Source organism: Staurois parvus, unplaced genomic scaffold (assembly GCF_062004578.1).
Source record: "Staurois parvus isolate SC_StPar_1 unplaced genomic scaffold, SC_StPar_1.0 ptg000437l, whole genome shotgun sequence".
Classification (NCBI taxonomy): Eukaryota; Metazoa; Chordata; class Amphibia; order Anura; family Ranidae; genus Staurois; species Staurois parvus.
In genome coordinates this window covers 4,407,111-4,434,173 of record NW_028318233.1, presented here as the reverse complement: position 1 = coordinate 4,434,173, position 27,063 = coordinate 4,407,111, and the positions used below count along the sequence as shown (strand labels likewise).

The window sequence follows — 27,063 nt, the reverse complement described above, 5'->3', positions numbered from 1 at the left end:
AAAATAATAAATGCAGAAGTACACAGAACACCTACCCCTCTCATGTTAATATACGGGAAAGGTGTTTTGTCTCTCAGGCACTCCAGCAGGGGGCACTTCAGTGGTCAAATATCACCATGAGAGCACTCAGTTCAACCTGACTAATCCAGCAATTACAAAGCCAATTAATGCTGTTGCATTTCTCAAAATTCATTATCCAAATTTAATCCATTTTAGGATTAGCACAGAAACTACTGCAGGAAAATCTCACCACAGATGTCTTCAGCAAGAAGAAGGTGGGTGATTATTTTGCCAGTGATTTTTCCAAAACTAAAACTTCTGAGTGGTGCTTGCCTTTACTATTTGGTTTTGTACTTGGAATGAAAAAAAAAAACATTGCAATACTATACATTTCAGAAATAAAGTTATTCTTTCCATTCTCCAACCATGTAAACATAGTGGTACCTTTCTAAACTGTTTCATCAGCTATTTCAAATATATTTTTTCTGTCCAGCCATTTGTTTCACCAGAAGTGCATATGAAAGCCCTTGTCTCCATCCACTTCCCCGTGACACTAATATTTGCCTACTGCCCTGCAGAGCACTGACAAGTGACTTTCACAGAATAGCAAAGGTGCACTTGATGTGTGGGCAGTATTTCACAGGCTTGTTTCACCTTAACTAAGCTGTGTACGAGGTTAAATGTCAGAGACCAACCAAAACTGAGTCTAGGAGAACAGTCTGGAAGAGGGTTTATGCTCACAGAACATGCACTAGAGAGTTGCTTAAAGTGGTACTAAAGGCTCAAGGTTTTTACCTTCATGTATTCTATGCATGAAGGTAAAAAACCTTCTGCGTGCACAGGCCCCCCCAATCCTTACCTGAGCCCCCTCCGATCCAGCGATGTACTCAACACTTTTGCTGTCTGGGGACTCTTCCTCCTTATTGGCAGAGACATTGTCAATCACAGCCATTGAGCCAATGTGGAGAGAGCGGGGGGGGGAGGTGGCCAGAGCTGCAGCCCTATGTGTCTTATGGATGCACAGAGCAGCAGCTCGGGGATGAGCACGCAGCTGTGTCCCCAGAGCGAATGGCTTTTCCTGGGAGCACTGTTCAAGGGGGAAGAGCCAGTAGTGTTGGTGGGGACCCGAAAATAAGAGGATCTAGGCTGCTCTGTGCAAAACCTCTGCACAGAGCAGGTAAGTATGACATGTTTGTTATTGAACCCCCCCACACACACACAAAAACAAAGCTTTAGTGTCACTTTAAGAGCAGATTCATTTCAATTCATTTATAGCAGCAATATTTGTTACTATTACAAAAGAAAAGAGTTGGTAAGGTCTTAGATTCTTAGGCAGTAATAGAATACATTATTGTAAAAAAAAGTAATAAAAAGAGATGGTGAATGTTTGATGTTACCTGGTAGAGACTAATGTACTGCTTCCTCAGCCACTGCAGCCTCTGATCCGGGAAGTTTTTTATCTTCCTTACTGCTTTGGTCAATTCCAGCAATCCTATATATATCATTTTAGCTGTGTATTTTGGAGCTACAAAGTGCAACAACTTGTTCTCAGTAGTGTGTAGTCCATAAAGCAGTGTGACACCATTTTCTTCCAGGTTCATATTATAAAGTTTGTTCTGAACACACACAGTGTGCATATCAATGCCCTGATGCCCCATGTAAACTGCCTTCACCGAAAACAAGTCTAAAAAACCCTCTACAAGTCCACTCATTCCAGCATTGGCAAGAAACTGAAATTTTGTCTCTGCAGCGTTTCCTGGGACACCTAATTTATTTTTAGTGTTTGCAAGACAGGTTGTGGATGGCTTTGTCCAAGTCAAAGTGCTATTGTCTGGCTGGAGCTGAAGAAAACAGCGAACAGAAATGTGTGTTTCCTGGTCATAGCGGATGACTGTTACTCCTTGTTGAAGGAATTGGTAGACATCAGCTCTTATCGACAACACATACCATGGAATCAATTCAGTACCATGGGTAAATGCTTTCTGCTGCTCATCAGATGCATGCAAGTCAATGTCTTTGGACTTCTCAAAAATATCACTTTCAGAATCAGACAGATCTCCCATAATGAATCTATAGATGTAAAATAAAGATGTTACATTAGTGCTCTCATTCTGCCAGATGTCACACATTTAATGTATCAGAAAATATATTTTGAAATAATAAAAAGTATATGCTGCACATCTCTGCAATACATGCATTACCCTTTAAAGAGCCTGCCTATACAGAAAATATCTGTTGATCATTTAGAAGTGTTCACAGCTCCTAAAGCCTATTGTGGGATGAAAACACTAAGCATTTTTAAACGGGTTCTAAAGGCTCAAGGTTTTTTACCTTCATGCATTCTATGCATGAAGGTAAAAAAACCTTCTGTGTGTAGCAGCCCCCCCCCCCCTCCCCTAACACTTACCTGAGCCCCCTCTTGATCCAGTGATGTCCACGAGAGCCTCAGTTCTTTGGGGAATCTTAATCCTGATTGGCTGTGATTGCCTAACCCAATCAGGAGAGGGAGGGGGTGGAGCCGAGCCACAGCTCTGTGTGTGAATGGATATGCAGATCCGTGGCTCGGGAGTGCACCTGCTTGGGTGCCCCCATAGCAAGCTGCTTGCTAGGGAGGGGCCAAGAGCACCAGTGGAAGACCCAGGAAAAGGAGGATCCTGGCAGCTCTGTGTTTGTTATTTTAAAAGAAAAAACTTTATTATCACTTTAAGGACTGCATGGTGTCAGCCTTGCCCAGTTCTCTTTCGCTACTAAAACTCAGCCACTCTTATCACCACAAAATAGATTCTGATAATTCTGTGATCCTAAAAGAAGAACTAGGAAATATTACTAGATTCCTTCAGATAAAACAGGAAATATGCACAGGACAGCTCGGGATTTCTCCTTTAATCAACAGGTATTTTTTGCACTTTCTAAACAGATATATTAAAGAGATTTTTCAATTGTATATTTAACAAACCAAAAGGAGTCAAAAAAGAGATCATTGTTGGGGTTTACATACACTTTACCTTCATAATGCATGTAAAACTAAAATGCACGAAATACTGGCAAAACAAGAAGAAATGTTGACTTTAAGAACATCCTATTAGGTGGGATGCTTTGTTATCCTTTCAGCAAACCATACAAGAAACACACTAGTAATAAGCAATAATAAAAAAAGGAATGTGCATATAATGTTAGAGACATATTTTGTATTCAAAGTATTTTAGTAAGGCATACTGCAGTTAGACATTTACATCATTAAAGTGTAAGTCAAGTCAAAAACTTTTCAGGTTTTAAAGGGAGTAGGGAAGGATTAGAAGGCCAATCAGGTTTCTGTTGTTATTTGAAGCTCTGATAGAGAGAATTATCCTTTCTGTCCTGCTGCCAATGGTTTCACCAAACAGAAAGTGATGGAAACTCTGAAGCTGGGATGCAGCTAGAAATAACAATCTGACAGGAGTTACAGTCTTACCCTACTCTACAAAAGAAAATCTTTTGCACTTTGTGTTGCTGTTCTCCTTCCTTCCTGTCTAGAAACTGTTAGCAGGATTGGATGTGAAGGTAGATCTCTTTAATTGAGCCCCAGATAGGAGCAAAGGCTATACAGGGGTCTTAACCCTTTTCTACACTGAAACATTAAGAAAGTTTTGTCTATACTTGCAATTTAAAATGACAGAGACTTGTGTCAATTTCAGCATTCTCTAAGATGCCTCTGTCAAAGATGCTGCTGAGAGTCCAGTACAATAGCTGTACTATGCTGCTAAAGTAATTTCCAATGGGTAACAGCAAACAGATTTCATAATCCTGCCCAGTGTTCCATCTGGCTAGTAAAGGAAACTGTAAAGCCACAAAACAGCTTTTGTACTTACGACACCACATTAGAAACCAACATCAGAAATGTGCATACTTGGTATCATGAATTATTTTGTCTTGATGGTTCATGAATGCATCATGTATTGTTTGATATTTTTCAAGCAAAGAAATCCATATCGCTCAACTGGAAAAGCCCCACTTTTCCATTTTTAAGTACACAATAATATATGATGGCAGAGCATGCCACAAAAAATTTGATAACATTTGGAATTTATGCCTGGAACCAATTCAAGCCTCTTAGCCAGAGGTGCCCTCCTTGAAATTTACTTCTTAGAGTATGGTTTTATGTGCTTCTTTGTTCACGAAATGGGCCCGGGGAAGAGGGGGTGCACATGTGTGAATGGTTGTGTGGATTTTTTTTTTATTTTTCTTTGTTTTGTTTTTATTTTGGTTATGCTATATGCAAAAGAATTTATGAAATATTTTAAAAGAGCGATTCTCATGCGATTTTGTGTGTCACATAGGGTCAGCCCACAAGCTTCATGCAATTTTTAAAGGTGAGGTTTACTGTGACTGGATTGTGATCCTGTCATTCAACAACTGCGGCAGAATTGTATTGCGTTTGGGTTTTTTTTAGAAGCTCTTTTTAAGAAGCTTTTTATTGAAAGAGATAAACCTGCATAAAATACAAAAAGGAGCAGTACACGTGACACCATACCATAGTGATATAGGATGGAAGACAATATCCATGTAAATGTAGCACATAATCTTTTAGGTGAGGAGCTACTAAATTGTCCTCCCATCAGAGAGAACAAGACATTTATTACTCAATTCCCAAGGACAAGTATACTTCTGTAAAGGCTCATACACGATCAATGATGTGGAATGCAATGATAAATAATAGGAGAAGTGACAGTACACATATTAGGTTTCTACATGAAGCAATGCAGTGTATAAGAAAAAAACACTTATAAGTCTTCAAACTCATCCACATTACAGGTAAAATGTTGTTCTAACCATCTGTCGCAGATCTTATAGTATTTAGCTGGACTCCTTATGTAAATATAAATAACTTTTTTGTAAGGTAAAGTGTTATTAATAGAGGCAATCTAGTGTTGAATTGTTGGAGGTGAATCCTAAGCCAAACTCTTGAAATTATCATTCTGGCAATAAAAATGTGTTTCTTGTAGAAATACATGTAAATGTTTATCACTGTCTTGACTAGAAAGGAGACCCAGAATGCATTGTTTGGGGCACAGGGTTAGTAGACAGCCCATGCGATCATGCAGAAACTTAACCACCTGAGTCCAATAACCTCTAATAACCAGGCAAGACCATAAAAGACGATTGAAAGAATCACTGGGATCCACACACTCAAGACAATAAGGACTATGTTGTGGCCAATACCTAGCTAAGCGAATAGGAGTTAAAAAAAGCTCTATGTGAGATATAAAAGGTGGTTATGGTGGTCAGAAAGTTTGGGGAGACCAATTTGCTAGAATGTAAAACATCCTCTCATTCATCATTTTCCAGCTCCCCCTCATCCGACACCCATTTAGTTTTCAACTGATAAGCTAAATCGGCTGCCACCGGTTGAAGAAGCAAATTGTAAAAGTGGATGTCAGCTTTTTGGGGTCATAACCTAAAGATACATCCAATAAACAGAGAGAATAGTTAATGGAGAGGTATTGAGTCTTAAACTGGGTATGCAGTGCGTGGCGGATGTGTGATATAGCGTTCCTTATCCTCTATCAAAATGAAAAAAAATGGGACAACTGAGCTGCTAGATAATATAAGTTGAGATCTGGCAGAGCAGTACCATCCAGATCCATGGGATTTGTTTGGGTCTGCCAGTATAATTTGTCAAGAGGTACCCCATACAAAAGTATTGAGAATGGACTCCATAGATTTAAACATATGAAGAGGCAGATATATAGGGGAATGCCAGAAAATATACAATAATTTTGGTAGCAAGATCATCTTTACTACATTTATGTGGCCCATAACCCCAAGGGGGAGACGGGTCCACGTTTGAGTTTTGGATTTAAGTATTATGCACAAAGGTTCTAGGTTAAGTTTAACATAATCTTCTTTTATGTGCTATTGATGGCCCCTACGTGGGCACGCCTCTTGCATTGTTGGAGTTACAGTACTGTTCTCTTTATTTTTTATGTATCATTGATAGTCCCTGAGTGGGCGTGTCTTTTGCTCCAATCTTTCTTGTAAATTGTTTACAAAAGTAATAAAAACAACTGAAATACAAATTTAACAATTTTCAAAAGATCTGTATACCCAGGTATATGATTTGATGAGGAAGGGAAGCTTGCTCAGCTGTAGGGGCCCCAGGGATCTAAAGGAAGAAATTGGGATTTATCCCAATTAATTAGTCCTGAGTATTCCCCAAAATGTTTAATAAGATTTAGTGCAGCCAATAAGGAGGGACCATTATCTTCCAGATACAAAAGCATATCACCAGCATAAAGGCTGACTGATTCAACAAGGCTTGCCAGCCGCAGGCCTCTAATTTCTGGGTGTGCTCTGATGGCATTTTCCAGTGGTTCCACTGCTAGGGCGTAGAGCAGCAGGGATAGTGGGCACCCCTGACACATGCCTCTAGGGCAAGGGGTGGGAAACTCTGCCATTTACCTGGACCCAGGCTACCAGGGCCTGATATAGGAGCTGAAGCCGTTAGATGAAATTTGGGCTGAAGCCATAACGATGAAGGCATTCCCATAAATATTCCCATTCGACTGAGTCAAATGCCTTGGTGGCATCAAGTCTGACCACTACTCGTAAACCAACAGAATCATGTGAAGCCTGAAGATTCATGAAAAGTTGTGTTTTTGTTAGGCATAAAGCCATTTTGATCCGCATGGATTAAAATAAGAATCACCTTATTGAGACGTAGAGCCAGAATTTTTGAGCCAAGATTTTTACAACTATTTGTAGGAGAGAAATAGGGTGATATGATTCAGGGAATAGGGGATCCTTCCCGGGTTTGGGCATAAGTACAATCAAGGCCTCCCTCGTGAAGGTTGGAAAAAAGTATTGGAGTCAAAGGTATATCTAAACACCTCACGCAGGTTGGGAAATAAGGCCTCCCGAAATTGTGTGTAGAACGTCAATGGAAGTCTGTGCAATCCAGGAGCTTTGGAGGGTGTAAGGTGTGCCATGGCTTCAACTATATCATCAATGGTTAATGGTGCTTCTAGCTAAGTGGACTGGGAGGGGGTCAGTGAAGGGAATGAGGTTGTTTGTAAAAAGGAAACTAATTCATCATGTGAGTAATGGGCAGAGGAGGAGTAAAGGGCAGTGAAGAAGTTTTGAAATTCTGCAGCTACAAAATCAGAGTCTGTAAGATGTTGGCCTGATGCATTCTGCAGGGTCCCTACCACTGTTGGCTTGTGGTCGGGGTGTGCTAGATAGGCAAGCAGTTTGCCAGCTCATTTCCCGTGCTCAAACACTCTTTGTTTGCAGAAAAAGATCTGTTTGACCTTTCCAAAGTGTAGGTGGTTTAGTAATCTGGCCTGTATTTTAACTAGAGACAGTAGATGTTCTTCTGTCTGTTGAATTACCAATTTAGAGGATATCTGGAGATGTGAGTAGACAAGTTCAGTCTGCCATGTAACAAATGATTCCCAGACTGCCCCAATGAGGGCCAAACTCCGACAGGATTGGAAAAATAATTCCCATTCCTTCTGTAGGTTCTCTGTGTCAGAAGGGCAGATAACCAAAAGGGGTTCAGCCTCCACATGCGAGCAGATAGGGGAGTTTGAAGATTCATGGTCAACCAGTAGGGGGAGTGGTAAAATGTAGGTGTGATTGGATTAACAGGGACAGGTGTAACATTGAATACATATCGTAACAGTTATACAAGCATTGGATACATGGCATTACTAATTTGAGAGCTAGCAATGAACATGGAAATTCAGTAGGTATGGGTGGCCTAGAAAGTGGTGTTCCAGGCATTAAAACATAGGTATTGATAGGTAACCCCACTAGGATGGTCAATCTAAATATAGAGCTTAAACTAGTAGAAACATAAAAAGAAAAATTAACCTGAAAAAGAAACAAATAAAAAAAAACAGTACATTGCAGACTCTGGCCCAGAAGAAAAAACACACCTAATGGTGCTATCTGCAAGCAGTGGAGCATAGGCTGGCTAGGGAAACATATCTTGGGTTACTAACAAAATCCAGAGGGAAAAACAGTCTCAGCAGTACTCCGTCCTCTAGGAGAGTGAATAATAACTGAAGAGTGCACATGGGTGCAGGGTGCTCCAGTTCCAAGAGAATGGATGAAAATGGAAGGGGAGAGGGAGATGGGGAAGGAGGAGAGGGAGATGAAAGGGCCATTGACATCCAACTGATAAATCCTCAAGATCTCCATCAAGAAAGGTGGCATTTAAAACAGGGGACATTAGATCAACGAGTGGCTAGGGCAATGCCTGTAGTCACCATGGTATATGAAATGGAGAAAATGAAGTAGCACAGAGAAGTCTTGGGGCAAGTATTCCATGGGGAAAGGGAAAAACAGAGGAGGGTGAAAAGGAGGAAAACTCAAGTTCCGGTGTGATGTAGTCCTACTGCGTGGGCATCCGGATGACTTGACAGGGTATTGCAGGCCATGGGCATGGAGAGGCTCCTAAGAGTACAAGTAACATGGAAAAGCTTCAAGCCAATGCAGGGCCCATTGTTCCTTGGTGTTCCAGCCATCCAAAGACCACCTCAGGATCCTCAAAAAAGTGTACTTTGTCATCTCCCACTACTCGTAAACTAGCCAGGTAGAGTATAGCGTATGTTACATGCTTTATCCTCAGTTGACACTTGGCTTTGGTGAATTGAGCTCAGCATTGTTGCACTTCTGCAAGGAAGTCAGGGAATACAGCTACTTTAACATTTCCAAAGGGAATGTTGCCCTTCTCCCGGGCAAGCCAGAGAACGGTGACTTGATCTCTAAGGTTCTCGAATTTGGCGATGAAAGTGCACGGTGGAGCCCTGTTTTGCAGCCAGGCGATTAGCTCCTTCCACCACAAAGGATGTAAAGAAGGCTTCTCTGCTATAGGTGGTAGTGAGTAGATTCTCTAAAAAGGATGGAGGGTCTGTGCCTTCTGCACCCTCATGGAGTCCCACGAATCTGAGGTTACATTGCTGGAGTCTGTTCTCCATGTTGTCTTTGTGTTTGCAGCAGGGAGTGAAGCTGGTGCTGTAGCCTTTCAGTGGAGACCTGTACTGGCAGGATGTCATCATGCACGTGGCTGATCCAGCGTTCGGTCTCCGTGGCCCTCTCTCTCAACTTTTGGAAGTCCTGGCATATGAGCGATCTATAAACTCAATCTTGGAAGTCAAGGTGCTCTGATAGGTGGAAATCGCTTCCAGGACCTTAACTGTGTCCCCGCCAGCCTGGTCTGGTTCAGCAGATGAAGTGGTCCCATCTTCCTCCGCCGCATCTCTCTTTATGTTGGAAACTGTCCAACTTTCCACAGGCATTTGCTGATTTCTTGTGAGGTGACATTGTAGGGCAGTGGGAGAAGGCATAGCTGAGGAAAAGTGGGTGAATAATGGACAGATAGTCCCCAGGATCCGTTAAACTGGATATTGAGCAGAGCTCCCAGTTAGTGCACCCTACACCAAGCCACTCCAGGCCCTGCCCCTATTGCGCTTGGGGTTTACATACAATGATAAGTCTGAAGTACTTTTGTTTGTTTTTTGTGATAAGGGGTGTACATCCTTCATTGCTATCCATTTATAGTAGTGATAAAAGATGCCATTAATTAAACAATATTAATAATCAGATTGTAAACACAAAAAAGGATCCACAACCGCCTGTCTGGGAAATTGTCAATTTATTAAATAGTACGCCTCACTCAAAAATAGGGTCCAGCACATTCTTTATAGACTACAAATACTTTCCAGGAAGGCAGCTATGGGAGACAACCCACCCAGCCTACAGCATGTCAACTGTAAGCCCTTTAAGAGAAGAAGAAATAAGAAACTGGAAGGAAGGGAAAATAAGAGACAAGAGAGAATAAATATCTCTGCAGCAGACACCAAGCAATCAAAACTATCCAAAAGCATTGTACTGGATACACAGGTTCCAAATTCGATCAAATGTATTTTGTGTGCTATGTCAAATGCTCAACATCAGATCATTTTCAATGATCCAATTCCATTTATGCTTTACTAAGTCCAGAAGGACTGTAGACTGGTGCATGTATTTTAATGTACAGTAAATTATTAATCTGCAGTGATTGTCTGGTGAATGTTACATTCACTGCTTTATTAATATACCACTAATAGTTGTAAAATGATGCATTGCTTTAGTTAGTGCTGAACACACGGCATGCATACCTAAAAGCCTTATTTATAAATAACATTCACGTTAATAAAAGAAATTCAAACATCACAAATGTAAAATTAACTTACAAAACTCGGTCTGACTCATGACTTTTCTTTGAGCTAAATTTAAAAGATCAGTTGAAGACATGTTGGTTAGACTAAGTATTTTGTTAAATTAATATTATAGTAAAGGTCAGTATTTGATACAATAATTTCTAACATCTCTAATGGTTAACCATAATCCAGAAAGGAGGTGGGAATTTCTAAAAAGTGGGTAGGAACAGAACCAGGTACTACTACTGGGAAATCCTGAACTGGAGACACCAAGGAGGTATAAAACGCTGACTGATAAGTTAGCCCTCCAAATTTCACCTTTAAAGTTAAAAGTCAATTTACACTGGACTGCACCTTTGAAGCAAAACATAAAAAAAAAAGACATTTGGTCCAGGTATTTATTAGAAACATTAAATATATTTTTAAAAACTGCTACACCAAGCTGAAATCTATATTCATATTATATTCCCCACAATCTCTTGCACAGCACAAATTAAAGTATGGGTGACAGGTTTTGCAGTATAAGCTACTTACTGTAATGTACTACACAATGCTACCAATCTAACACTAGGGGCAAAATGAATAGCAGACAGGCAATAGAGGAAGCTGTTGCATTTCAAAAATAAATTGTGGTGTCCCAGCTTTAGCTAAGCAGAGTAGCAGGGATATGTGAATCAAAGTAGTTGACAGAACAGGACAATGCCCATATATGGTTAGTAAATATTTTATTTGCTGGATTTCTGCTTCAGTGTATTATTTTGGTTATTGTTTTGATTAACATTTTTATGCAAGCAGCTCAAATGAAGTGGAACTAAAACCAATAAATTTAATGGTTTCCCAAAACGTTATATTCAAGGCATAATGTGATGATAACTGTCACAGCTGCTTCTCCGCTCAAATGGCTGGTTTCATAACTGATCATATGTGTAGCACTGTGGCAACTACAGATCATAGAAAGGCTAAGATGGCAGCTTCATTGGCTGTAAAGGATAAAAGGGTTTAGTTCTGCTTTAAGAAGCAAACTGTTAATTCAACCTCAGTTAAGTGTGTTACCAATAATTAATGTATGTGTATAAACGGATATATGGAGCCAATGTAATAGGTATTAAATCTAAAGTAATAATTATTTATTTCCAGCTATAATGACTTTCACTAGGTGTTTGTTTTAATTGATCCAAAGAAGAGGTTGTACCATATAAAAAGTCCAATGCAATGAAAAATACTCTGAGCTGTTAGTGATCGTCATACACTGTGTAATGGTATCCTAGATGTCCAAAGACTAGCTGTCATCACTTTGCACTCCCAGACACACCCAGACCAAACGTATATAGACAAAAAACTCTCTTAAAGGCAAAATTCACCTTTTTTCAGAAAACAGCCAAGGATGTAGGGGTTGCTAACTGGGAATTTTGCAGCCTACAGGTATGACAATAACGTAAATGAACATTTTACAAAAGCTGAAGAATTTTATTTAATATCTACTATATCTACCCTTGACCGCAAAGACTATTTTCTGGAAAGGATTAACTGTGCCTTTGATATAGGTTTGTCTGAGTGTGCAAAAGTGGTGACAGCTGGTCTTCTGACATCTAGGATACCATGACACAGTGTATACTGATCACTTTCTAACAACTCAGAGAATTTTCACTGCATTGGACCTTTAAGCCTTTAATTTGTTTTCATTTCTGGAACAAATTTTACAACATTACTGCATATTAAAATACTCCATGTTTTAAAAACACATATTGAAAATGTTTTTTGTAATAAACACCTACAAACCAAAGACATTGTACATGGCACATAGTAACATATCATATAGACTTTTACAAGGTATGCAAAGTGTAGATCTGGACAAATCTTGCTCACCAGGACAACTGGAAAAGGTTATCAGGTGACCAGTATTTCTTGACAGTTAAGTTCAAATCTAATGGAACACTACAAGGTCAATTTTTTCATATAAAAATCATGAGAATATTTTATTTTTGATATTTTGATCCCTTATGATTAAGTCAGGTGACGAAACATGTCAAGGGAAGTGATGCCAGACGCATAGAGGAACTGGAAGTGATCCGGCGGCCATTTTGGAATCTGGAAAAACCTTATAGAAGTTTACGTGGAGGAACCAGGGAACTCTGAGAGGTTTGGATATTCTGATAAAGGCTATTTTAAAGAGGAATCATGATATTGATGATTATACTTGAAAGCTGCTATAGCTGGATGACATCTTGATCTGATCCATGAGGCTGTGATGATCCTTTGGTTGAAGCGGAATTTGTGATAATACCCTCGCCGGGAGGTGTAAAGGCATATTATTTACATATTTTTGGTAAGGGTATTCAATCCTTACACCATAGATGTGGACACAGTGTTTCACAGGCTGTTTTTGGATGTATGTTTTTGACTGGATTGATTCACTGGCACTGTTTTGACACTCACTTTTTTCACTATTTGTGATCACGCATGGTTGTTTGCGTTTATCACATCTGTTTCATTTATATTTTATTTAAGATAATGCACTATGTGATTTTTCTTTTTATGTTGGTTTCTTTGTGAGCCATTCAAAGGCTGAATATGAAGATTGAGGATTGAAGTGGGCACAGAGTGACTTTTTATATTATATTTAATTAATCTGATTTCTTATCTATTTTTGGACTTTTTTTTTTTTTTTTTTTTAATACATTTGTGTGATATATACTTTTGGGAATATTGGTAGTAGCATATTTAAATTCACAGGTTTTTTTTACACTTTTTGGGGAAAAGTGTATCTTTATGTTATTTATAGCCTTATTGTATTGAATTATTTAAGGGATACCATAAAATTCACATATATATAATATTTTAGGGTCTTTACTATTTGTAAAATTAAAACCTTTCAAAGTCTGACAAAAGGCAAATACTTCTCCAGTTCCTTTGCCAAATCATTTAGCAGTATCAAAATAGGTAAAATCATCTTACGCATGCTGCACACCCATATTTGTTCTCTCTAACAGAATACTCGTTTCTGTACATAGTAACATTTTATTGCCTGAAGTCTAAAATTTCAAATGTACAACCAGCTTAACACAGCTGGTTAGAAAATCTACATTGGCATCACTTATGGGACACCTAAACCATATCTTCTGCCAGATGCTTTTAATAATATTAGGATAATTATTTTGCAAAACAAGTTATTACACTAAAATGAAATTTAGATTTTCAGGTAAATGAAATAAGCAGATTTGTGCAGGAAATTGCAGGCTTCTTTCAAAGACCAAAATAAATTACCTTCCTAACTTGTCAGTAACAAATGCCCCTTGTCCTTGAAAATATAATCATGGCAAGAGTCCTGCATGACAATGCAATGTAATCTCCAAATACTATCACTATATATAGAGAAAAAATATTACAATATAAACCAAACTAAATGTGTTATGTACTTTTTAAGATTAGCTAAAGTACAGCATGTCTTTGTCATTTTGTGTCTGAAAGGTGGCATGACCCACATTAGGACTGCAAAATCAAATTTTAAATCTAACATCAAATAAGTGTTGTTATGGTTGGTAAAGTTGACTGAAGGCTTTGAACAGCTGCCTTACTTAAATCACCCACCAAAAAACAAAGTGTGAAGTAAAAGGCTCCCTTAGAGCTGTACTATATGAGGGAAACTTACTTCATATTTTTTTTTAACAAAGAAAACCTGTCAAGTGAAAACCAAAGAGTCTTCCTTTGCTCACTTCCATTGGAAAATGCTGACTAGCTGTACCTAGTGTAGCTGCAATACATTTATGAGCTAGTGATCTTAACCTTTTGGTGCTGGCAGTACGCATATATGCAGCAGCTTGGTGGGTGGGCCATAATGTCGAGTGGCAGCAAATATGCAGCCCTGCTAAAACAATTTACCGTGCTGAGAACCCGCTCCCTGCACATTCTCAGCACGGTAGTCAGTAAGCTCCCGAGGCATCCCTGCCATTGGGAGCTTTCAGATCATGTGACTGTTGTGATACTCAATCACAGGGGTTACACAACCCAAATGCCCGCCTTCACCTCCCAGCTTTTAAAGGACCGGGAGGAGGTCTGCACCAAACGGTTAAGCTGGCCAGAATTTGGAATTAACATTCTTAGTAAAAGTGTTAAGAAAATTTGTACGAAAATGAATGAATAGACTGTACCAAACAAAAACCACATACACTGTTGGAAATTCTTTCAAGAAAAAATTGCCATCATGCTCCTGCAAATTTTCTCATCACTGCAGTAAAAAAAACACACATTAATTTGGCCCACTGTTGATTAAAAAACTAAATAAACTTTGTTAGATCATTCTTTTATTAAGAATTTTTGTTTGAAATTCTACCCATTTATGGCCATATTAAAACAAGTAGAGCAACAAGACTGAAAGCTTTGGGTGAGCATTAAAGCCAGCAACTAGTAGTTTCAGAAGGACAGGCCAGTAATAGCATCCTATGTGGTACTCTCACTACAGGTTTCTTTTATATTTCTCTTCCAAGTATTTCAGCAACATAATTCAAAGCATAGTTTCTGTGTGAAGGAAAAAACATAGAGCCAAAAAAAAAAAAGAATCTCTTTGTGAGCTTGCAGATAAAATATGACCTGCTTGTACCTTTGTATGTAAAAACAATGAGAAATAGGCAATCATTTACAATTCAAACAGCACATATTTACAGCAAAGATGCCCAAGTATCATACTTACTGAAATCTGTTTCGGTCCATCACAGAGTTTTTTCTGAAGATACTGCTTTCACTGACATTATCTTCGCCCTCCTCAGATTCTAAACTGCGGTTGCAACTGCGAATAGTCTGCATAATATTGTTGACAGTAGATTCCTTTTCTGCATTGTTCAATCCATTCTTTCCTATTCGCTGCGAAAAGTTGTCTTGTCCATTATAGTCAGACACAAACTGAGAATATATTAGTTTTTGTTACTGGTTTAAAAAGTACATTGAGACAGCATATTAGTAACTGGAAATCTGAACTGACAAAAATGAGGAGGTTGCATTTTGAAAATCTGATATCCAACTGTCTTTGATTGCTGCAGTGTAGTATGCAAAAAACTGTTATTTATAAGAAAAAAGGTAGAAGGTTGCCATTGTTCACTTGTTGTTAAAAATACTAGCTGTCTGGTTGTCTCTGATTTTGATGCTTTCTAAAACAAACTATACAGCAGGATGAACAAAAGAAAATGAATCAATTTCTCCATCCACATCTGTGAGGTGGATGTGGGAATCCCTCCCATGGAGCTATTGTATTCTGACAGTGCCTACAGATGGACCAAAATTCAACCAATCCCTGCTGAACCGGCCAAATTGCAATCCATCTATAGACGGCTTAAGTCAATGATCTGGAGCACACATTCAGCAAAATCCAAACGCTTGTTCAGAATCTGCATTCCTGTTCTGGATCAGTGACTGAAAGCAATGAAACCACAGCATCAGCATTAAAAGTCTAGTAATTAGCATTTCAAGGAATGACAACACACATTTCCCTAACACTGATTTCTGTTAACTCAATGACTGCCAAAGATGTGTTGCACACTTCATTTGTATTTTGTCTTGGATAGAGGAAGGGAAGGGTTAGATGTACTGTATATGTTTATTTTACACTGACATACACTTTAAAGTACCTATTCTTCTTAGTGCCCATTTACAATACTGCACTGTTTTAACTGCATTGTGTTAAGGCAGCCCATTCACAGCACAGCAATATACATCTGTTGGTATGTGTGTTGGTCTGCCATTCGCAAATGCATGATAACACAGGTTGAGGCGCCACCATGACATTCAGAATGAGTGACACTGTATTGCACCAGTGTGTTATTTTTTACAGTAAGTATTGTTTGCATTAAAGTTCATTTTAGTGTATGGTTTCCTGAAAATATGCATTTGATAAATAACTGCACAAATTTCATGTTACATAACAAAAACCAACAACCACCATTGTATTCTCCAGCATCTCTGCTTTCTGAAAATATACACTTTTAGTGAAGTTTACAGTAATGTCCACCAAAAAAATTTAGATTTTAACGTGTGCAAAAAAAAAAAAAAAACAAATTGGCTTGGTAGACAAGTGGTTAAAGAGGAACTATATAATAGAATAACATATTTGATTAAGGTAAACAACCATAATGTGGTTAATGTTTTCTAAACCTTTTTTCTGTATAGCTTAGGATCATATACTGTACTGTATGCAGTCATTCGTTAACTGTAAATGCATACACCACTTCCTTGCTTCCTGCTTTATTTATGGAAAGGGAATTGTTTTACTCAAAAATGTTATCTTCTAACTTTTAGATATTAACCCACAGCCTAGGTCAGTCACACATGGAGTTAGGGTATTTATTAAATTATTAATGTATGTCATATTGAGTCTCTGCTGGAAAAGATGTCACATGTATGCCAATGAGAAGCAGAACACTTAGAATGGAAACACTGGCGTGACTTCCGAGCAGCCATTCAAACATCTTTAAGTCATCTCTTGACTATGTTGACATTCACACTCACAGGCAGGTGGATGTAGTATATTAAAGAGACAAACCTCAACTCACTCAGGACTTCATATGTACAATATGTGCAACAATATTCATACTGAAATACATAGACTCTGACTTATATTACTGCATTGTGGCTATTAAATCTGGTTCATTTAAAGTAAGTTTTATGCTGAACCCACAGTTCAACAAAAGGTTAGACATGATATATTTGTCCTGGCACCACAAAAATTCAGAGAATACTAGAGTCATATTTCTTTCAAAGATAACTTTCATTCTATATCTAAATATGTGAATGACTGTTACACAGAAAGTAATCCCTCCTGTCAGCATTTCACTTTACATATACTCAAATAGAAGTGGTAACAGTGAATACAATGCTCATGTGACGTTAAAACAAAAGAAGTATTTATTTTTTATATGAACGAACTGTGCATATATATATATATATACACACACACACACACACACACACACACACACACACACACACACACATATATACACACACACACACACACACACATATATATACACACACACATATACATACACACACGTATGTGTATATATATATATATATACATACATACATACATACATACATACATACATACATACATACACACACACATACAGTAATGGATAAAAATATTGGCACCCCTGCATTTCTGTCAGATAATGCACCGCTTCACCCAGAAAATTGTAGCAATTATAAGTCCTCATGCACACTGGACGTTTTTACAGCTGCTGTTTTTGGCGTTTTTTCTAGAGCCAGTAAACTCCCCAGCATGTTATCCTATGTGTCCATGCTCACATAGACTGTTATCAGCGTTTTTTGACAGGGGCGTTTTTTGCCTGGAAAAAAAAAAAAACCCAGAATGGTGGGTTTCTAGGAGTTTGTTAGCTGTAAAAATGCTCTAATGCTGAAAAATGCAGTAAAACACGGTAAATCGTCAGTTTTGGACTTTTTTTGAGCAAAAAAAAAAAAAGCTAAAAACCACAAAAGCGGAAAAACGCCACTAAATGCTAATGGAAAAACGCTAAAAAACTTTTTTAATGTGACTTTACACAGCCAACACTACCAGCGCTATTAAAACGCCCAGTGTGCACGGAGCCTTAATGTTTAGGCATTCTCATATTTAGTTCATTTGTTTGCATTTGCATGACACGAAAAAGAAACAAAAAGCCAAATATGACACATTCCACGAAAAACCCAAAAATGGACTAGACAAAATTATTGACATCTTCAATTTACTATTTGGTAGAACACCCCTTGGAATAAAAATAAATGAAATCAATTGCTTCCTGTAACCATCAATGAGTTTCTTACACCTCTCTACTGTTGCTCCAGGTCTCACAGATTGGAAGGGTTCCTTTTCCCAACTGCTGTTTTGAGATCTCTCCACAGGTGCTCTATGGAACGGAGATGAGGACTCATTGCTGGCCAGTTCAGTACTCTTCAGCTCTTCGTCTGAAACTATTTCTGGGTGCTTTTTGACGTGCACTTTGGGTCATTGTCCTGCTGTAAGACCCATAACCTCTGACGAAGATCCAACTTTCTGACACTGGGCCCTATATTGCACCCCAGAATTCTTTGGTAGTCTTCAGATTTCATAATGCCATGGACACAGTCAAGACATCCAGTGCCTGAAGCAGCAAAACAAATCCAAAACATTAGTGAACCTCCACCATGCTGGACTATAGGGACTGTATTCTTTTCTTTAAAGGCCTCATTTTTTTTCTGAAAAAGATGGACTTTACCAAATGCGGTAATTTTGTTTAGTCTGCCCACAGCACATTCTCCCAAAAGGATTTTGGCTTCCTCAGGTAAGTTTAGGCAAACTCCAATCTGGCTTTTTTATGTTTCTGTGTCAGCAGTGGGGTCCTCCTGGGTCTCCTACCATAGCAACCCTTTTTCATTCAGATGGCGACGTATAGTGCGAGCTGACAGTTGTACCCTGTACCTGAAGGTCTGCTTGAATTTGTCTGAAAGTTGACCGAGGTTCTTTATCCACCTTTCTAACAATCCTTTGTTGCAATCTTTCATCAGTTTTTCTCTTTTGTCCATGTCCAGGGAGATTAGCTACAGTGCCATGGGCTGTAAACTTCTTGACAATGTTGTGCACAGTGGACACAGGAACATTAAGATCTCTGGAGATGGACTTGTGGAAAAGCATGGACAATCTCAAAGTTACAATTGTTGTTCTCAAATCCTCAGACAATTATTTATTTATTGCTCTCTCTCTTCTCTATGTTCCAAGTGGCATAAATAGACACAGAACAGAAAGGTTGAGTACATTTTTCACCATTTTAACTGGTTGCTAGTGTGATTTCTATATTGTCATCACCTGTTAATTGATACAGGTGAGTTTAATTCCAAATCACAGGAGAATCACAAACTTGGAATGCAATTATTTCTTAATTTTGAGGAGGTACCCGTTTTGCCCAGTCCATTTTTAAGGTTTTGCGTGGAATGTGTCAGATTTGGCTTTTTGTTTCTCCATGTTTTTGTGTCATACCAATACAAACAAAAGAAACAAACATGAGAATGCCTAAACATTTGTAATTGCCATTTTCTGGCAGAAGTGGTGCATTATCTGACAGAAATGCAGGGGTGCCAATATTTTTGGCCATGGCTGTGTGTGTATACACACACACACACACACACATATATTTTGGGTAGTTCCTGATGGACTGGGCAAAATCCAAGCTTCGGGTAACTCTGTAAGCACCCTCTAGAACCAACTTTATCAACTCATCTTATAATAAATAGCAGGAGTTTTGTTGAGGGGGGTTTACACAACACTTCCAATATTGAAGTAGAGTAAATATAATGAAACTAGCACAGTCTATTATACGATAGCATTAAGTCCATTATTAACCACTTGCCTACTGAGCACTTTCACCCCCTTCCTGCCCAGGCCAATTTTCAGCTTTCAGTGCTATTGCACTTTGAATGACTATTGTGCGGTCATGCAATACTGAACACTGAAATTTTTATTTTTTTTTGAGACATGTATATCTTTTTTTGGTGGTATTTAATCACCACTGGGTTTTTTATTTTTTGCTAAACAAACGAAAAAAACCAAAAATTTTGAAAAAAAAAATGATTTTCTTAGTTTCTATTATAACATTTTGCAAACAGCTAATTTTTTTCCTTCACTGATGTGCGCTTATGGGCATTGATATTCAGCACTGGTGGGCACTGACAGGCTTCACTGATGGGTACTGATGAGGCGGCACTGATGGGCACTAACGAGGAGACACTGATGGGCACTGACTGGGAATGCATTGATGGACACTGTTGGGGCTGCACTGGACTGCCTCTTATTTTTTAAATACATTTGCCGATTACTGGCTCTCCTCTTTCTTCACAGCATGAGGAAAGTGCAGCCGAAAACCGGCAACTGTATTTACATTGTGATCAGCTGTGTCATTGGACACAGCCGATCATGTGGTGAAAGGGCACTGTGATTGGCCCTTTACTATGTCATGTGATCAGCTGTGTCCGACGGACACATCGATCACAGACTTCACACGGTGTGCGCCCCAGGAGGCGCACGGGAGGCACGGTTCTGGAGGACGTCATATAATGCCCTCTCAGAGCTAGACGACCGTGCTGTAGCCGTCATTTGGCTATAGCCTGGTCATCAAGTGGTTAAAGAGGAATTTTGCCATTCCACCCTATTATTTAACCCCCCCCCCCCGCTTACCTGATGCTGAGATGGCCACAGTTCAGATACTCACCCACACAGCAGATCCAGCATTGTCCTAATGAAATCCTTTTCTCTGCAGCCACCACCAGGTCCCATGTTGCTATGTTCCTCAGTTACATCATCAGGAGGCTGCGCTGATTCTTGCACAGCCTCCAGATGACACGCCTCTAGGCTCGCCCCCTCTCCTCTGTTAGTGATCCACTTTAAGGAAACCAAACTAATGAAACTGGAAAACCACAGACTATTCATCCTCCAAAAGCATTAAGAGATATGCATGCAAGCTATAAAACTCCTTTATTCCTTCTATATTTGTGTCCCAACTCATATGATGGTTTTTTTTTTATATATCCAGTATAAAAACTATATTAACCATTTGAATACCGGGCAATTTTACACCTTCCTGCCCAGGCCATTTTCCAGGTTTCAGCGCTCTCACACTTTGAATGACAATTGCGCGGTCATACAACATTGTACCCAAACTAAAATTTTATCATTTTCTTCACACAACTAGAGCTTTCTTTTGGTGGTATTTAATCACCGCCAGGGATTTTATTTTTTGCTAAATTATCAAAAAAAGATCGAAAATTTTGAAAAAAAAACACATTTTTCTTTGTTTCTGTTATAAAAGTTTGCAAATAAATAATTGTTCTTCATAAATTTAGGCCAAGATGTATTCTGCTACATGTCTTTGGTGAAAATAACCCAAATTAGGATGTATGTTTTAGTTTGTAGGAAAGTTACAGAGTTCACAAACTATGGTATAGATCTGAATATTGATCAATCCTGAAGTACTGACGGCCAATCTAATTTCTTGAGGTCCAAGAATGTCAGAATAGTACAGATATCCCCCAAATGACCCCTTTTTGCAGAGTAGACAGTCTGACGTACTTCATAAGAGGCATAGCGAGTTTTTTGAAGTTGTATTTCTTTTGTCATAATTTTTCGAAAAATGAAAAAATGCAAAAAATTATTTTCACTATTTTTTTTTTTTTTACATACTGTCACCAGTGCAGTACAGCGTCTTCATATAACTGTCATGGCGGTGATCAGGGACACTGACTGGTGACAGTATGAAAAAAAAATATATTATTTTTTTATTTTTTTTATTATTTTTAATTTTTTTTTTCATATTTCACTATGTCCAAAGTAGTACAATGTTACCATAGTAACATTGTACTACTTTGGGAAAGTGATCAGTATTTTTTTTTTTTTTTTTTTTTTTTTTTTTTTTACACAATTTGCTTATAGCAAAGAATTACTTTGCTATAAGTAAGCATTTACCTGAATGACATCGATTCATTCAAGGTTTTTTTTTTTCTTTTTTTTTGTGCTTAGCTGTGATTTGGCCACAGCTAATCACATGACATGTGCATGTGATTAGCTGTGACCATTCACAGCTAGGCAGTAGTAGACAATGGATGGCATGAATGATGCCATCCATTGTATACAACTGTCATGTGACCTGCTGTGATTGGTCACAGCAGGTCACATGGTACCGGCAACGGGGCCGATACTCAGATCTGTCATCGGCCGTGTCAGAGGTACACGGCCGGTGACAGATCGCGCTTCTGCGCGGCTCTGCAAGCGCGAAAAGTGCGCATATGCGGGAGGACGCCATTTGGCGTCCAACCCGGAAATCCAATACATTTTTCCGGCCGCCTTTTGGCTATTGGCCGGGCTTGTATTGGTTAAACAGCCTTGTCTTTCTTACGATAACTTTTATAATGGTCACAATAAACATTCCAATGCAGAAAAGGAAAGCATCCAAGAGCCACTCGGACTGATGTGAAATCATACAAAGTAGTGAGAGGACAAAAAAACATAAAAAAAAAACTCAATGGCTCATGTTAGACTGCTCACAACACACAAGGCTACCCTCCAGTGGGTACCCAAGCAGGTTAGTAGGAAAAATCTGCACTAATGGTAGAAATGTCAAACCAAAAAGGTTAAAAACAGTCCAAATATATTTATTCATTGCAGTAAAAAAAAAAAAAAGTCCGCATTTCAGAGGTCAAAAAAACTCTCTTCATCGTGGCTTCAGTTAAAATAAGAAACTTGAATGGAATTAAAATAGAGTTTTCCTGTGAGCATCTGTATAGAGAGGCTAATTGCTGGGTCAGGAGAGTTACTGACCTACAGTATCCGCATGAGAAATCTAGATCATCTTCATAGCTCACGCACATACTGCTGGCCAGTAACTCTAAGGGCTGATGATTCATGTAGCATTTACTTGCTGAAATCCATCTTCCCTGCTGCCAGGCATGCATGCAGGAGAATGGGCTTAGCTGAGAAAGTCCCTCCTCCCCCCATGAAGACTCCTGGTATACATGACATCATTATGCCTAGGCCTGGAAACCAGGAAGTAGCTGAAGAAATATAAACAAACAGTTTAAAACAAGTAAATAAGATACACACTACTGCACAAAAGTTTTAGGAAAGTGTGAAAAAATGCTGTAAATTAAGAATGCTTTCAGAAAGTGTTAATGATTTGTTTTTATCAATTGACAAAATGGAAAGCAAATAAACAGAATAGAAACCCAAATCAAATCAATATTTGGTGTGACCACCCTTTGCTTCAAAAACAGCATCAATTCTTGTAGGTGCACACAGGGCTTGTGCACACAGGTTTTGAAGCAGGTTTTGGCAGGTAGGTTGTTCCAAAAACATCTCTGAGAACTAAACCCAGATCTTCTGCGGATGTAGGCTGCCTCAAATCCTTCCGTCTCTTAAGTTAATCCAAGACAAATACAATGTTATTAAGATCAGGGCCCTGTGGGGGCCAAACCATCATGGCCTTGGGATCGTTGTCCAGCAGCAGAAGAAATTTGGAGCTAATCACACGCCTCCCTGATGATATGGCATGATGGATAGGTATCTACCTGTATTTCTCAGAATTGAGAACGCCATTGATCCTGACCAAATCTCCAACTCCATTTGCAGAAATGCAGCCCCAAACTTGCAAGCAATCTCCACCATGCTTCACTGTTACCTGCAGATACTCATTGCTGTACCGCTCTCCAGCCCTTCTGCAAACAAACTGCCTCGTGCTACAGCCAAAAATTTTAAAATTTTGACTCATCAGTCCAGAGCACCTGCTGCCATTGTTCTGCACCCCAGTTCCTATGCTTTTATGCATAGAGTTACATAGCTTGGTTTCCATGTAGGAGGTATGGCTTTTTGGCTGAAATTCTTCCATGAAGACCACTACTGGCCAGACTTCTCCAGACAGTAGATGGGTGTACCTGGTTTCTACCAGTTCTGTGCTGATGGTACTGCTGGACATCTTCTGATGTCAAAGGGAAATAAGCATGATGTGTCTTTTATCTGCTGCATTAAGTTTCCTTTCCACTGCATCTATGATCCTCAATGTTGCCGTTTCTTTGTGCTTCTTCAACAGCACGTCTCAAAATCCCAGTCTGCTCTAAAATATTTGCCTGGGAGACCCAGTGCTGATGCAGTATAACTACCTTGTGTCTAGTTGCTGTGCTTAGTCTTGCCATGGTGACATGAAACTTCCATAACCTTACCTTAGCAGCAGTTTGACTGTTCCACACCCAGTTAAGCCTCCTACACAGCTGCTTCTGTTTCAGTCAATGACTGTGTTTCAACCTACATATGAAATTGATGATCATTACCACCTGCTTGGTATACAGTAATTGGTTAATCATACACCTGACTCTAATCCTACAAAAATCCCTGACTTCGTGCAAGTGTAAGGACTGGTTTGAGGCAAAAGGGTAGTCATGTCAAATATTGATATTATTTAGATTTTTCTTCTTTTTGCTCATTTTGCATTTTGTAAATTGATAAAAAAAAAAAACAATTTAAAAACAACCGTATATATTTTAAAAGCATTCGAACTTTACAGCATTTCTTCACACCTACCTAAAAGTTTTGCACAGTAGTATGCTTTCTTATCTATTTACCAATGTTAGCAGCATAAGGATTTAAAATAGTCAATGTTGATTGAGGGAGGTCAATTCCACTTTAATGTCCAATAGTGGCTCTGGCAATGGACTATTAAATGAGGGGAGGCAGTCTAGCAACAAAAGAGGTAGGGTTTACTGCTGACAAATGTCAAGAGTCCACAGACTCTGTTGAAGGCACATTTGTAGATTAGCCAGTTTTTAGGCTTGACAAGCTCACAGCAGGTGACATATTAGTTGTATCTGTTTTTACAGTACAGGATGCTCACAAACACACTCCTTGAACTTGGATCTGCGTTTCCAGCATATTTCCTGGTTTGCCTGTATTTTTTTCAGGACTATTTCTTCACCAATGAATATTACTTTATTCCAATGTAAGGACTCTGTCACACCAAACTGCATTTTCCAGAGCTTGTAGTACAGCAAAATGTGTCAGTTATTTAGTGTACTAAAGGCAGTGGGTCAACATAACAGCCATGCAAGTAGAGTTTTCAGAGAGAGGTCATCAATGGCAGTCCCTATACATTGTTCACAAATTAACCACTTGACGTCCAGAAGGGTTTTATCTCCCTTCATGACCAGCTAAATTTTTTGCTATTCAGCACTGTGCTACTTTAAGGGCTCATGTACACAGGGTGTTTGAAAAACTCTTCTGACCGCTGGAAACTGACTGCTAGAAAACGTAGATTAAAAACAGCAGTTTAGCCGAGTTTACCTACCACGTTTAGGCACATTTGCGTTTTAAAAGATAACCTCAGGAGACCCTCCCAAATGCCCAGAATGCACTGAAAAATAGTAAATTCACTAAAAAAGGCTACTAAAATGCAGCATGAGTTATTTCATCAAGTCATGTGGTATTTTAGTAGTGAAAACCATGTGGTAATGTTTCAGCTGTCAGCGGGATTCCCCACTGACAGCTGAATGTAAAAGAAAGAATTGCCGGCAATTAAAAAATAATTTAACCACCTCCCGCCCGCCATATAGTAATATGACGGACAAAAGGCGGTTCTCTCGTTCTGGGAGGATGTCATATGACGTCCTCCAATTCTAACCGCGCATGCGCAACTCCCGTAGTGCACAGCGCGGCAATTGGAAGTGCGCTGTGTCCCTCAGACACAGCGGATCACCGATGCACGGAAAGAGCCGAAGATGTCGGCTCGGTCATGTGATCAGCTGTGTCCAATCACAGCTGATCACATGTAAACAGGGAAATGCCGGTTATCGGCATTTCTCTCCCCATGAGCTGTCACTCGGAGAGGACATCTACACAGATCATCAGAGCACTGATGATCAGTGTAGCCCTGATGATCAGTGTAGCCCCAGCAGCGCCACCTGTCAGTGTCCATCAGTGCCAGCTCTCAGTGCTAATCCATGCCACCTGCCAGTGCCCATCAGTGCCACATTTCAGTGCCCATCAGTGCCACATCAATGTCACATATCAGTGCCCATCTGAGCTGCCTTTCAGTGTCACCCATCAGTGCCACCTATCAGTGCTACCTATCGGTGCCAGTCAGTGTCACCTATCAGTGCCAGTCAGTGCCGCCTATCAGTGCCCGTCAGTGCTGCCTATCAGTGCCGCCTAACAATGCCAGTCAGTGCCACCTAACAGTGCCAGTCAGTGCCGCCTATCAGTGCCATATATGAGTGCTGCCTTTCAGTGCTCATCAGTGATGCCTGTCAATGCCCATCACTGCCACCTACCAGTGCCTCATCCTCAGTGCCCATCAGTGCAGCCTATCAGTGCCCATCAGTGCAGCCTCATTAGCGCACATCAGTGAAGGAGAAAAATCTCTTATTTACAAAAATTTATAACGAAAAATAAGAAAAAAAAATTTTTTTTTTCAAAATTTTCAGTGGCTTATGGTTTGTTTAAGAAAAAATAAAAAACCCAGAGGTGATTAAATACCACCAAAATAAAGCTCTATCTGTCACAAAAAATTATAAAAATGTCATATGGGTACAGTGTTGCATGACAGCACAATTGTCAAAGTGCAACAGCGCTGAAAGCTGGAAACTGGCCTGGGCAGGAAGGGTGTATAAGTGCCCTGTAGGCTAGTGGTAAAAAAATGGCGTGGGGTCCCCCCTCCCAACCATACCAAGCCCTTCGGGTCTGGTATGGATTTTGAGGGAAAGCCCCATGCCAAAATTAAAAAAAAGGTGGTGTGGGGTTCCCCCCCCAAAATTCATACCATACCCTTATCCGAGCATGCAGCCTGACAGGTCAAGAAAGGAAGAAAGGGGAAGAGCAAGCGAGCGCTAGCGCCCCCCCCCCCCTCCTGAACCATACCAGACCACATGCCCTCAACATGGGGGGTGATTTGGGGTAGGGGGAGTCCCCCCCCAAAGCACTTTTTCCCATGCTGATGGGAACAAGGGCCTCTTCCCCACAACCCTGGGCTGTGGTTGTGGGGGTCTGCGGGCAGGGGGCTTATCGGAATCTGGAAGCCCCCCTTTAGCAAGAGGGCCTCCAGATCCCAGCCCTCCCCCCTTTATGAATAAGTATGGGGTACATGGCCCCGCTACTCATTCACAAAAAGCAAAAAGTGTAGTGTGACTGTTATATAAGTCCTTTAATAAAAGAAAAAAATAAAAGAATGTCCCCCGCAGTAGATCCAACGTCAATCACAATGTCCGCCGCCGCCCCGAACAAAGAATGAAAAAAAAAAAAAAAAGGCTCCACTCCCGACGATGGCTCCCGGATGTCTGCCTCTATGCTGATTGACAGTTCTTAAATATGTAAGGGGTGGAGCCA

At 39.7% G+C, this 27,063-nt stretch overlaps 1 protein-coding gene across 1 annotated transcript in view; it reads right to left on the bottom strand.

Annotated features, from left to right (window-relative positions):
- The window catches only part of PLCE1 (phospholipase C epsilon 1), a 596,448-nt gene that overhangs the window by 186,951 nt on the left and 382,434 nt on the right, over positions 1 to 27,063 (bottom strand). Inside the window, exons 7-8 of the mRNA XM_089687781.1 lie at positions 14,872 to 15,080; positions 1,398 to 2,070 (exon numbers count right to left, since the gene is read on the bottom strand). Coding sequence (XP_089543907.1) covers positions 1,398 to 2,070; positions 14,872 to 15,080 — 882 coding nt within the window. The remainder of the gene's footprint in view (positions 1 to 1,397; positions 2,071 to 14,871; positions 15,081 to 27,063) is intronic.